Source organism: Rhipicephalus microplus, unplaced genomic scaffold, assembly GCF_043290135.1.
Source record: "Rhipicephalus microplus isolate Deutch F79 unplaced genomic scaffold, USDA_Rmic scaffold_15, whole genome shotgun sequence".
In the NCBI taxonomy this organism is placed as follows: domain Eukaryota; kingdom Metazoa; phylum Arthropoda; class Arachnida; order Ixodida; family Ixodidae; genus Rhipicephalus; species Rhipicephalus microplus.
Window position 1 is genome coordinate 6,857,856 of NW_027464588.1, and position 13,323 is coordinate 6,871,178.

General features: G+C 48.7%; 1 protein-coding gene across 1 annotated transcript; it reads left to right on the forward strand.

Annotated features, from left to right (window-relative positions):
* The first annotated feature begins 9,979 nt into the window (after positions 1–9,979).
* Positions 9,980–11,739, forward strand: LOC142784595 (palmitoyltransferase ZDHHC20-like). The gene is made up of 2 exons (XM_075883017.1): positions 9,980–10,524; positions 10,931–11,739. The coding sequence occupies exons 1-2, from the start codon at positions 10,250–10,252 to the stop codon at positions 11,499–11,501; spliced, it is 846 nt and encodes a 281-aa protein (XP_075739132.1). The 5' UTR covers positions 9,980–10,249; the 3' UTR covers positions 11,502–11,739.
* The last annotated feature ends 1,584 nt before the right edge of the window (positions 11,740–13,323 follow it).

Consider the following 13,323-nt stretch of genomic DNA (forward strand, 5'->3'; position numbering starts at 1 on the left):
ATTGAAGAGCAGCTATGCAACATATCGGAGCATCTTAAACGAGTGCTTCTTCGTGAACCTGTGCATAAGAGTGCTATGGTAACGATACAATGAAACAATACTAACCCCCTCAATATGTATTAACAAGACTTCAATTTGGGACACTTATACATCATATCTGAAAGACTTTGGAAACATCGAAAAGCGTTAACTTCCAGCTTCGCTGTTACATTGGTGTCCGCGAAGAGAACCTGGTTGAATTCTTCTCTACTATGTTTTAACACTTACAACCGCCTAAAGCTGCGGACATTGGCCATAGGAAGCGCCCAATTTTGATGAAACGCATAATATAGCAGTTGAAGTGTCTCACAGGCTACCTATCATTTCTCTTGGCCTATCTTTTCATCACACGCTTTCTTTAAAGCACGATTATCTAAAGACTTTTGGAAAAATAATTATTATAGCATTTTATTATGTTTCGCTATAAGCACCAGTATGATCACTTTTCCTTGTAAGTATGTGCCGTTTGTGAGCAATGTTATGCCTGCGAGTCCACAGCGAACGGCCGTGCCTCTGAAAGAGGCAATCTGTGTCAAGGCCAGTCCGCCTGACGCGAACAACTCAACGGCGTCAACAGGCGACGGCGCCTCTCTGGCGTGCACGTGCAGTGAGTCAGCCTCAGCAAGCGACCCGTCGAGTAAACAACTGGCGTCTTCATGTCTGGGGGTCTGACGCATTGCGCGGCGACCCCATTGGAGGAGTCTGCCCTGACGACCAGCGGCGCTTCTGATTGGACATTTTGGTTGGACCCGGTGCAAATAAAAGAAGCCCTGCGGTGCGTCGCGATCGGTGGTCCTAGGTGAAAGCTGACATGTGTGTCAGAACGGACACGTTTGAGAGCAGACCTATGTGTTAGAGAGGAGAGCTCGGCTCTTCGAGTCTCTGTCGGCCCCAGTGCCGAATTTGTAATGCCTCTGTATATATGCTGTACATAAACCTTGTTTAACTCACCGTCGTCTCGTCCGCTCGTCTTATCAGCTCTGCGCAGAAGCAGTCGCGAGCTGAGAAACATACGCTACCAAACGGCTGGTGACCTTCCCGGCGGAGTTGGAAGCAGTGGCGCCTTCGGGACCGTGTTGGCGTCGCCGTCTTTCGAAACAGTGGTTGCAGCGGTGAGATTCGTAGCGCCCTTCGTAACGTCGTCGGAGGTGCGCTTCGCAACAGCAATCACCATCAAGGAACTGCCACTCGTGCACGCCCTCGACCCTGTAGAAACCGAGGTTTAAGATCATCTTAGGCCACTTCACCAAAAGGCGAATTCGCAGGACCGTTCTCATCTACAGTCACTACTGCTAGAGTATGCAGGGCATCGACCAGAAGATTACCGACGCGGATGGCAACAAGCGAATAGACGTGCCGCAATACATGTGGCTAGTACAAAACGCCTACCCGACACCAGGGAACGTCCAGAGTTGGAGCCAGAACCCAATTCAAGTGACGAGTCAAAGCCAGTGGCCTGTTTCAGGTGCTGTTTACGGACCTTCCAAGAGTGGCCTTCAGCCACCCCGTGGAATCGGGCCGCAGTTCACGCGCTCTGCTCTACAAGCAACGACGATGCAGCAGAAAGAGGTGAATGACAAGCAATACACGACCATAGACCCAGCCGTGTCGCCAGTGGGACAACCAACGCGTTCGGGTCACAGCTCAACGTCTTTCTCTTTTCGAGGGCAACACTCTCACCTGGGCGGTGGCGGCTGTTGTGACTCGACGTCCAGCTCCACGTCCAGCAGTGGCCACTGCTGCATCTGCAACACGATGAGTGACAGCGACTTGATTCCTCCTCGCAGTAAGCGCCGCCTTGCAAAGTCGGGAGGTGACAAACGGGAAAAAAAGTTCTCCTGAACAACCTGTGCCCCCGTGGTAGGTGTAGCGTTTGTCGTCGCCTCTTTGTTCCTGCTCGGCATTTCAACCCGGTTACGATCGCACAGCGTGGCGTTGTCTGTCGCCGTCACGCAGCAAATGCGAGAAGCTGCCAATGAAATGCATAAAGAAACGTCTCCGGCTACCGACTCGCCAGCAACGAGCAAGTTGACTGAAGAAAGAGGAAACGAGGACACTGCAAAAACTGACCTGAACACGACGACAGAGGGCGTAATGGAGCTAATCGAAAGATCTGCACCAACGGTCAGGGCTAAAACCGTGGGTCCAGGTCTGAAGAGGAAACACACCAAGCATGCTCTGAAGACGCATTCTTCACCCAAGCGGACTTCCAGAAAGGGCAAGAAGAGTGGCCGGAAAGAACGCAAAAAAACTCGGGCCATTTCATTACGGCAAGCAGTGAGTAATTACATTTTTCCGATTTGAAAGTTACGTCTCTGAAAATTACGGCATCAACACTTCGACTTCAATTAACGCTGGCATACTTCTAGGCGTCGTGGTCGAGTGTTGTCCACATTCATGTTGTATTTTTTGTGTACTACATGTAGAGAACTTTGCAGGAGGCTACGCAAAATGAGTTATCTTGAAATAATTTCGCAAGTGTTTGTTAATACACAAAGACCTATACATCAAAAATACGTGATCAATTACTACCAAGTGACCGAAAAAACGCCAGAACGTGTGTATGTATCGTAGCAAAACTCAAGAAAAAACATAAAATACTGTGACTTATTCCAGCATTTTTCTTGCGTTTTTATTAGGATTTATATTTTTAAGTCATGCTTAAAATTATCAAAAACCGTCTTGTTGCACAGCCTAGCGAAAGAGCCTTGAAGCTGGAGTACGGAATATGGAGTCGATTCCTTTGCTGAAGCGGGTGCCTAGTCGGATGCTGTCGTGCGTGGCAGTACTCAAACTTAGAATATGTATATTATTATACGGCCCACTCAGTTTTGTGCCGCTTATGACGTAAGAGGAATATCACCGTGATGAGCGGCGCTGCCGTCGCGGCTGCAGTGGACCAAGTCGGGCCGTGGCGCATCCGCGCGGAGTGCACGCATACGCAATAAACCACCACGCGCTCACTGTTTGCAGATTGTGAGCATAAGAGTTTATATTCACTGCAGATAGAAAAAAATCTTACAAATCTTTTGCGGCGTTTACCAATCTATCACTTCGGGATCAGACACACTGACGGGTAAAGGCCTGACCCCACGTATACGTCGCGGCACGTCGGCGCGTGTCTTTTTGACGCGGCTTCGAGCCCTCTTTCATATGGAGAGAGAGCGTGTGGCTTCGTGTAGCCGCGCGCCCACTCTCTCTACAGAGTGATTGAGTGAGATCAACTTTATTAAACATATCTTGAGGAGGCTGAGAAGGAGCCATTCTGAACCTTAATTCAGCCTGGAGGCTCCACCCAGGGTGGCGCTGGCAGCCGAAGGCTTGAAGCGATGTCCTGGGCTCTCGGACCACCTGTAGTTGCTGCTTGTATTCTTTGCTCTTGGGGGCTTCCCGCCGAGCCTCATGGGTATTCACTTGTGCTGCGCTGTGGGTAGGGCACAGCCAAAGCATGTGTCTGAAGTTGCAATAGGTATGGTTGCAAAGTGAGCATGTGGGTGGTGTGTCGGGCTCGACTCTGTATCAGGTGGATAGTGTTAAGTACGTACATGTTCGCAATCTTCTTAGAGTTAGAGCTCATGCTTTGTTAAGTTTTGGGTGCGGTGCTGGGAAGGCACGCCTTTGTTCTCGGTAATGTGAAGTGATCTCGTGGTATGGGAGTGTTTTGTCTTGTCTGCAGAGATTCTCGTACCGCCCACCCTTCGAGGGGTCGTTGTCCGCGTCGCGGCGTGTGAGTTCATGCGCCATGCGGTTGACGTTTTTGTTTGGATTGCAATGGTCGAGTCCCGGTAACCGTCCCAGGGGTGCTGGAAACCAGGATACGTGAATTTTAGATTTCTCTTCTTTAATAAGAGTTTCTTTGCTCTTGTGCTCTCTCACTGCGTTGACGGTGAGTTTTCCAGTGCTTCTAGCTACTAGGCCAGCCGCGAACGTTCGTGCCGCGGTCTTGGAGTCTGTGTATATTGTGGAATGGGCTTGGCGGCTCCGCAAGGCTAGCGCGATCGCCATTTCCTCCGCTTTTTTTGGACGGCTGCCGCGTTTATGAGGTTTCCGTCTACATCAACGACCGCTATGGCAAACGTCTCCCTGCCGTAGTAGCGGGCGGCATCTACGAATAGCGCGTGCTTGTCGTGTTTTTGCCTTGTTTACGAGCGCCCTCGCTCTGCCCTTCTTTCGGCCTTTGTTGAACGTTAGATGAACGTTGCGGGGGATCGGCTCAACCCTAATGTGTTTCCTCACGTCATTGCTAAGTTTGGTTATTTTCTCTAGTTGTAAAATTGGGCAAATGCCCGCGTCTCGGCGGTTGAGATGGCCTGCCTGCGTCAACGACAGGCGTGTGATCTGTGCCACTCTTTGAGCCTCAAAACTTTCTGCAACCGTGCTTCGCAGACCGAGTTGCTCGAGTTTCTCGTTGCTCGGACTATTGGGCAAGCCGAGTGCTGTTTTAAGTCCCTTACTGAGCATGAAGTTGACCTTTTTGATTTCAGCCTTCGTATGTTTTAGAAACGGGCAAGCGTATGCTACGTGACTTACGAGAAAGGCGTGATACGCCATCATGATGTTGTCTTCTAGGAGGCCTGCCCTGTTGTTGGCGATTCGAGCAACGCCTCTTGCAAAACTGTTCATGCTTTTTTTCGAGGTGCTTGAGTGCTTCCGTGTTGTGGCCATCCTTGGCGCTTAACGATGGCCCTAGTACCTTAACCTTAAATATAGTACCTTAAATATTTGTGGTATCGTTAAGTTGTTCTCAGCTTTGAGAACTACTTACTACTCCTTTTTTTGCCAATTTCGTTGAGGGTGAAAGAGGGTTAGTGTAGAATTGGTGGGGGAGGGTGTGAGTTCAGTTAGCCTAAGACATTTTTTTGTTGTAGTCAGTGCTTGTTGAAGGATTCCTTTCAAGGCACCATATGAGAGGCCACATGGGACCCATATTGTTATATCATCCGCGTATGTGGCATGATGCACGGATGGGATTTGAGAGAGCTTCTCTGACAACCTGTGCGTCGCCAAATTAAAGACCAGTGACGAGAGCACTGACCCTTGTGGGGTGCCGATATTTCCGAGTCGTTCGGGTTCGCCGCATTGCTCTCCTCTGCGTATGGTGGCGGTTCTGTTCGCCAGAAAGGCTTTGATCTAGTTGTACAATCTTTCACCTAATTTCAATTGTGATATTTCTACTAGTATGTGTTCATGTTTTACGGTGTCAAAGCACTTGGCCAGGTCCAGGGGTAATATGACTTTGGGCGAGTGGAGGAGCCCGTAAGGTATGTGCTCTCTTAACATCAACATGGAATCCTGTGTGAACAGTGCCCTGCAGAAACCAATAATGTTGTATCGAAAGAGCCCAATGCTCTCAATGTTGTCCGTTATACAATTAAGTATTGCATGCTCAGCTACTTTTCCAACGAAAGATGTGAGTTATATGGGCCTTAAGTTATCGATGCTCAGCGGTTTTCCAGGTTTCGGGATGAGCGATACCTTGGCGCTACGCCATTCTTGTGGCACGGTACCCGTTTCCCATGCCTCATTCATTTTCTTAGTAATGATTATGATTGCTTTATCGTCTAAATTCTATAGCAGTTTATTGCCGATGCCCTCTGGCCCTGACGCCAATGTGCCATTGAGTTGCTGTAGAGCACCGTATTTCAGCTTCGCTGAATGGTTCGTCTAGCTTTTCTTGCGGTAGACCTTCATATGAGGTGTTTCCATTTTCCCGGGCTACTGCTTTGCTTTCCTGAGGGAGATATTTCTCGCCTAGAGTTTTGAGGAGAGCTTGAGATCCACCACTGTCCTGGGCGGGCTTGTGCGCCAATTGTTCAATTTACAGCTGGGTGCCGCCTCTGGTGGGTTTGTCGCTGTCCGCAAAAATGTGAGCGGCCCCCATTTGCTTCCCCTCCACATTTTGTCATCTGCTTCGTCATATGTGTTGTTCCACTCATGGGCGCAGGGCGTTTTGGCGTGAGAAGCGATTTCGCGGCCAAGGTTCCCGATTTTCGTGCGTGTCTGTTGAGCTTGTTTTTACACCGTGCTTTTTCTGTAGCAAACTGGTCAGGTGAGAGTTCATAGCCCGGATGAATTCATCAGTCTTGACTTCTTTGGTGGCCTGATTTGCTGCCATTTTTTATTCATTAAGAAGTGCTTCATACAATTGTTCTGTACTGCCTTTCTGCTCCTTTGTTTTACAGAGCTGGTTACCGTCTGTGATTTGAATTTTCTTGGCGCTTTGACCTCGTTCTCAATGGTAATTTTCAGGATGCAGTTGTCCCTACCTAGGTCCTCGGTGAGGTTATCCCAGGTAGCTCTGACGTTCTTGGTGAAGGTTAAGTCAGGCATTGTGTCCCGCTGTACCAAATTACATCTTCTTGAAAAGAGAGCAAAGTTGTTTATAAGCTGCAGGTTCAGCGCATTTGCGCTTTATGCTAACTTTGTGCCTTTGCCTTCGTTTTTGTAAGTGTCCCCACTCGGTTCCCTTGGCATTAAAATCACCCGCCACTATGGACAGTTTGTCACCCACCATTTTTACCGTGGAGGTAGGCAGTCTGTTGAAGTCTCTTTTTTTATGTGATGAAGGAGTGTAAAGTTTGAGCACAAAGATGCTTGTTTTAACAGCCCTGTGCAGTAAGATTGCCACCAGGACCATTTCCAGGCCTTTTTTGTATGTGCGGGTGTCCCTTTCGGCGAACATCATGTCCATCCGGATGAAGGTAGCCACTCCTCGCGTCTTGTTCTGCTCGGGGTGCAGGGTTGGCCTGGCCACCCCTGTATGCCAATGCTTGTAGCAGTTTTGCTTCTCCACATGCCTGTAGCAATATCATATGTGACTTTTTTGTACGCTATCAATAGTTGTGTAAGTGGTGCTTTGCGTTCCTGAAGTGAGTTACAGTTTCAATGCCAGATCTTAATATTGTTATGGTCAGCGGCCATTTTGGCTTGGTAGCTTATGTGCGTCGTGGCTCGTCACCTCCGCGAGATTGCGTGCTTTGACTGGTCACACTTCAGCTCTAGAAGTGATGCTCGGCACGCTTGCCGTGACCGCTTGTTTTTCCACGATTTGGTTCTGAAGAGCACTGCCACAGGTGGATTGGCTACACCTTCTTCAGGCTTACGAACCTCTGGCCAGCTTTGTCAGTGGAAGTCTTGAAGGTTTCCATAAAGTTGGCAAGCGTGTTCGCCAACGTGTCAATTTTGTCGTTGATTTTAGTTATCACAGACTGTGTTGTCAGTAGGGCTTCTTTATCACTCAAGACAATCTCGACCTCCTCCGTCGTATCGCTGTCGCTGTCTACGGATTTGCCTTGTGTGTGTTGTGGATCATTTGTTGTATGCGTGTTGTCGGTGGTGCCGGTTAGCTCAACTGGTTGATTCCGTGGCCGCTCTCTATTCTAGCTATTGAAGCCCGGAGCTCTTCAAGCTCCTTGTTGATCGCCTTGTTTTCTTGTTTCAGCGCTAGTATGCGAGAACCGGGAGCATTCTCTGGCTGGGCCTTACTTTTCCGCTGGCTACTTGTGCTTCGTGATGCACCTCGAACCCTGCTGACCCAGGAGTTATTGTTCGGCTGCGGCTAATGCTGCGTGGTTGCTGGTCTCGTTCTCGATCGGGATCTCGAGCACTCTTGAGATGGCAGGCGGTTGTCGAATCCCGACAGGGTCGAGGGGCGCCCTCCAGAACGAGAACGCCCTCTGGATCGGAAACGCCTTCTAGATCAGGATATCCCCCTGGATGGAGAACGGTGATGGACGCTCGAGGCGTTCTGCCGTCCCGGCACCTGGTTGTCGCAGGGTTCCTTGAACGTGATGGATGTTGGCGCATTTTGACGTTGTTGTGCTTGCCACTCTTGCTTTCTGCGACTTCTTCTCCTTCTCACTTTGTGTGGAATGTGCAAGTGTTTTTTGCATTCGTACCTCCAGTGGGTTGACTGCCATTGCAAAGCTTGCATTTCGGCTCGCAGTCATGCACGCAGATTTTTTTTTTGTAGCGTTTCACCGCAGTTGTGACAGTTCTTGCTCGTTGCGTTTGTGTGCCGGCAAGCATCGGCGCGATGACCAACTCCTGCGCACGTTCTGCAAACATCGACTTGTCGCTTGTAGAGTGAGCAGGGAACCATGGCAGTTCCGCCCATCACTGTGCTCAGAGCGTGCTACCCATCGAAGAGGATTGTGATAACTTTGGTCTTTTCGAAGCATCCTGCCTCGATGGCAGTAGAATTTTGGTCGTGCACAGCCAGGCGTTTGAGAGTGGCATCGTCAAGGGAGAGGTCAACGTTTTTAATGACGCCCTTGCATGTATGATCGGGTGCGACCACGATTGCGGCAACATTGAACGAGCCTTGGTTTGTGTGGAGATTCTGCACATTCGCGTATGATGTGGCATTATTTTGAAGCGGTGTAGAAATAACGACGATGTTTTGCATCTTGTTGGGGCAGATCGCGTCCTCCCGTGCTTGTTCGTCGGTGATCTTGGCGGCTATGATGATGGCTCTCGCCAGCAGAACGAAGTCGACTCTGGCTACATCTAACTTGGTCTCATGATTAACTTGATCTGGTCATTGGGTAGGCGGGGTAGCCTGGAAGCGGATACCACCCGGTGTAGAGCCGATTGACGCTTTTTGGAGCCCCTGGGGTGCTTCGGTTGGTTGTTGTGCTCGACCATCGCAGTGACCAGGTCCTCGTTCAGCGGAGTCATCTGTCTTCGGCGTCGCATGGCGGTTACTTCTATTCCCTCCATGGTTATGGTGGAAGACATTTTCAGGGCCTGGCTGTCGGCTGCGGCGTGCTGGAGATGATCCAGCAGCTGAAGCGTCTGGCCGTGCCCTCGGCTACGTGTAATAACCGTACTCCTCGCCAACCCTAGGCACGGTTAGGGTAAGCAAGGACACTCGGCGCTTCGCAACTCTAAAGTCCTAAAAGATGTCCAAGAGTTCACTCACCGCCAAAAATGGCGTCTCCACTGAAACCGCAAAGCTTACTTGTTCGAATAAGCAGAAAGTCAAGTATCTTGGAGAAAAAAAACGACCAAAAACATTTAGGAAAGCGGGAGCTGACGTTTTCACGTCCACGCTCTTCGGCGCCACCTAGTGGTCTCCTCTTTCTACAGAGAGAGGGCGCGGCGCCGCGTGAACAGGCTTCGCGCTGGCGCGCTGCGACGAATGCGTGTGGTTAGGCATTAAAGAAACACTAAAGGCAAATATTAAATCGACGTTGATAGCTGAAATAGCAGTCCAGGAACCTTGTAGCGTTGCATTTGTGCAAGGAAGGGCCTATTTAGAAATAAAATCACGTTTAATAGTTCACGTCGGGTTAGCACGCTTTAAATTACCCGCCTCCAGAAGCAGACCGACCGGACTGATTCACGTCACTGTTGCCGTGCCCAACCTTGCCAGTCTTTACTGCGCTAGTAGCGGCAGGCCGAAAGCAGGGCGATCCACAGAAGCAACAACGGTCATTGATCAATTTCCCACCATTGGCTTCGAGATTGCAGACGTTTTTTGTTGTTGTTGTTGTTGTTTCAACTGCGCCCCGCTAGATAACACCACCTGCCCCGTGTAACCACGTGAAAATTGAATTTTTGAACCACTCGCGTCATTCTCCATAGTAGCGTCAGGCGGTTCTTTCTTCCATGAATCAAGCAGAAACGAACTAGCGAATATTTGAAATAAATAAATACCGAACATAATATATTTACAAACGTACACGCGGAGTCCTCCAGCCAATAGAGTGGAACACCGCAACCAACAAGAACAACACGAGTCAAATTGCAATCGTTATCTTGAGTGCTTTGATTGATGGATCATTCCTTCTTGTTCGTCTCGACTTCTAACAATTTTAACAAGCTTATGGCATCTGATATCAGAGTAACTTGGGAATAATGTCATTGCCAACGTCACATAGGTCATTGCCTTTGCTATACTAGAACGTTGAGATCAACTACACATATCCTGGGGAACGTGGTGTGATCGCTTTCGCATCAAGCTGGTCACCTGCGCTCGTACCATCACTGCGTTCGTACGGAGCAAAAGCTTAACTTCGTAACTAACTTTAATTTGCTGTGTCTCACCACAACCGTTTGGCATGCGCTTCGACTTTTTTCTTATGAATTCAAATGAACGTCGTGTTTGTTTCCATAGTCTCTGAAATCCAAACACACCTCATATATCATCTTTCCCACCCTCAGTCAGCTATACTCTGCACAAGTGTTTTGCGCTGTGGAATTTAGTATGATTTATTGTTTACGTCGTACTGCTCACGTGTCGTACAGGTCGTACGCGAAGACGACGGCGATTCCCGACGTTCCACCAGCGTACCTGTTGAGCGTGGACCAAGAGCAGGTTCTGGCCAACTGTCAAAACGAGTGCACGCGGCATCGTCTGCACGAGATGCTGGCATCGCAGAAAGGCGTGTTCACGCGGGGGCCAGGCGGTTCCGCGCGTTACTGCGTGTTATGCCATCTCCTCAAGCCGGACAGATGCCACCACTGCTCCACGTGCCGAAGGTGAGCCCGCGTACACTGTGCATTTTAACATAAGACGTCATCTGGTGGCTATAAAAGAGATTACTGCATCAATAAAAGATTTTGTTAGCGATGCATGTTGACGCTCCTTAATAAATGAAGTCAAGAACCTACCCTTGGTGTGAGTCTCGTGCTCCTTTGATGTGTAAATGCTCTCTGTTCATAAAGTTTTCTCGTTCTGAGGGGCGTGTCATCTTTTCAGTCCTACAGTAAATGTGTATATGGATACGCGCGTGAAATTAGTGACCCTTATAGAGCAGTTTTCCTCTTTGTATGTCATTCCTAAAGTGCCTACAGTACACAGAACTGAGCATTAAAATGTTTTACGACCTCTCTCGCAGTTTATCGATATGCCACAAACGCAGACCTCCTATAAATATTTTCGCAGATGCATCATGAAGATGGACCATCACTGCCCGTGGTTCAACAACTGCGTCTGCTTCAGCACCTACAAGTTCTTCTTGCTCACTCTCTTCTACACGGTTGCACTGTGCCTATACGGCTTGGCCACCCTGGCAGCCCACTTGGTTGAATGGTGGTCGGACGCGTGGCTTCGGAAGCCGTACGCTTTCCACGTGGGCTTCCTCCTGATCGTGGGCACCATGCTGGCCGTCGCTCTCGGCTCCTTTCTCGTCATGCACCTTTTCATGGCGTCAAAGAACGAGACGACGCTCGAGAGGCTGAGCGACGCGACGTTTCAGATACTCGGGGACTCGTTCGAGCTCGGGAACTGCTACGAGAACTTCGTAGAGGTGTTCGGTCCGCGAAAATCACTGTGGATGATTCCCGTATTCACGAGTGTTGGTGACGGCGTCCGTTTCCCGACCAGGCTGCACCCCACGCGAGACATGGTTGAGCCTCGGGCATCTGCTGTCGTGGTGAATTATTCTGCGGCTACCTACTCGATCAGGTCATCCGGTTTCGATAGCATTGCTGACATCGTGGATATAGAACGATAATCAATCGAGGCCTCTAGAGACTGCTGTAAGAAACGTAACACGACCGAATTTCGATGGTTACTTCTTTTGAATTACGTTCTGATATGCACAATAAGCACATCGCATGCTCTTTATTGCCCGAGCGTGGCGCTCCGTCTCCTTTTGTGCCAAGCTACACCACATCTGTTCATTGTATCTATCTTTGTTATATTATTTTGGTACATCTGCGAATCAAATAAAGGTCTCTCGCAACCTCTCACGCCCCCCTTCCCCCTTCTACCGCTTTCACACCCCCGAGCTTCGCACAGTACGAACTGAGCACACATAAGGATTAATTTCATTTAGTAAAACTGATACCTCTTTTAGGATTCCCAAGATAGCCATACCGCTATCTCGACTCCACCTCATATGCCAAACAGGTACCATGCTGTGACCCAACGGCGTGCGCAGACCAGTACTCTACTCGTACGTAAAACCGCCTTTATGATAGGCCACAATGAATAAAGAAATGCTTCAAACGGGGAATGCACCCACTTTTGAAAACTGCACAATGAACTTACATAAAGCGATTGATTTGTGGGGTTTAACGTCCCAAAACCATCATATGATTATGAGAGACGCCGTAGTGGAGGGGTCCGGAAATTACGACCACCTGGGGTTCTTTAACGTGCTTATATGAAGTGACTATTTAACAAAACTATATATATATATATATATATATATATATATATATATATATATATATATATATATATATATATATATATATGTGTGTGTGTGTGTGTGTGTGTGTGTGTGAGTGTGTGTGTGACGCTATGATGTATTGGCGACGTGGCCTGGCTCATACCCCATGTTTATTCTATTCTCTGACTTCTTCCTTCTCGGCTTCTACCAATCATCGCTTCATACGTCACACGATTCCCCCTCCCCCCGAAAGAAGGCAGGAAAAGTACACAAAGAGAGGTTGAGAAGTCACGAATATCAAAATGCCTTATTGGTTTCATGGCTGTGTAAACTCGCAAAACTTCAGGACAGAGTGCAGCAGTCCGGTTAACGCAGGAGTTCTGGTGGGCGAGGCTGATGGTTGCGTCCTGGATAACACAAGAATGCTTTGGACGTGGAGATAGCGGAAGTTGCAGCTGGCATTCTTGTTAAGAACAAACGAGGTTCGAACACCTTGCAGAATGGACAGTTCGGATATCGTAGGTATGGAATTCTTCGTCGTGGCACAGGTCGTGCAGGCAGCTTGCGTTCGCGTTGATCGAGGTTGATTGGGCACTGCCTGTGTTTTTGCCGAGTACTAGGGGTGCTTTTGTGGCTTTTGAAGATTTTTCTATGGCGATGTCGCAGATGGTTTGATGAAAGGCACATTCTTGATCTTTTGTGGAGAATGTATCTACGACGATGGGCCTTTTTGCAATGTTCTTTGAGCCTTAAAAGTGGTTTCGATGAGGTTTCCTTTCGTCGTTCCCAATGTTGAAGTATACGTTCACGTTGTAGTTTCTTGGTTTCGTCGATTTGCGTGTGGTGTGACATTGATCGTGCTGAGTCAGGATTCTTAGCAAGTCCTTCGCAGGCTTCTACGACGTGAACCAATGCAGATGTTTCCGGTACAAAACAATGTGCGGGGTTTCGTGCACTTGAATCTTCTGTATTCATAAATCGTTCATTGTTGGTGGTTGCCTGAAGATTACTTGTGTCATCAGAAGTCGCACCTGTGCTTTTGTTTTCATTGTTGGCAGTGAGGTTGTATACTGGATTCACGTCACTTCGATCTTGTAATTGATTCTTTCCTTCACAAGATGCTGATTGTGAATGCTTCTGTTTTTGTGGCACTGCTGAG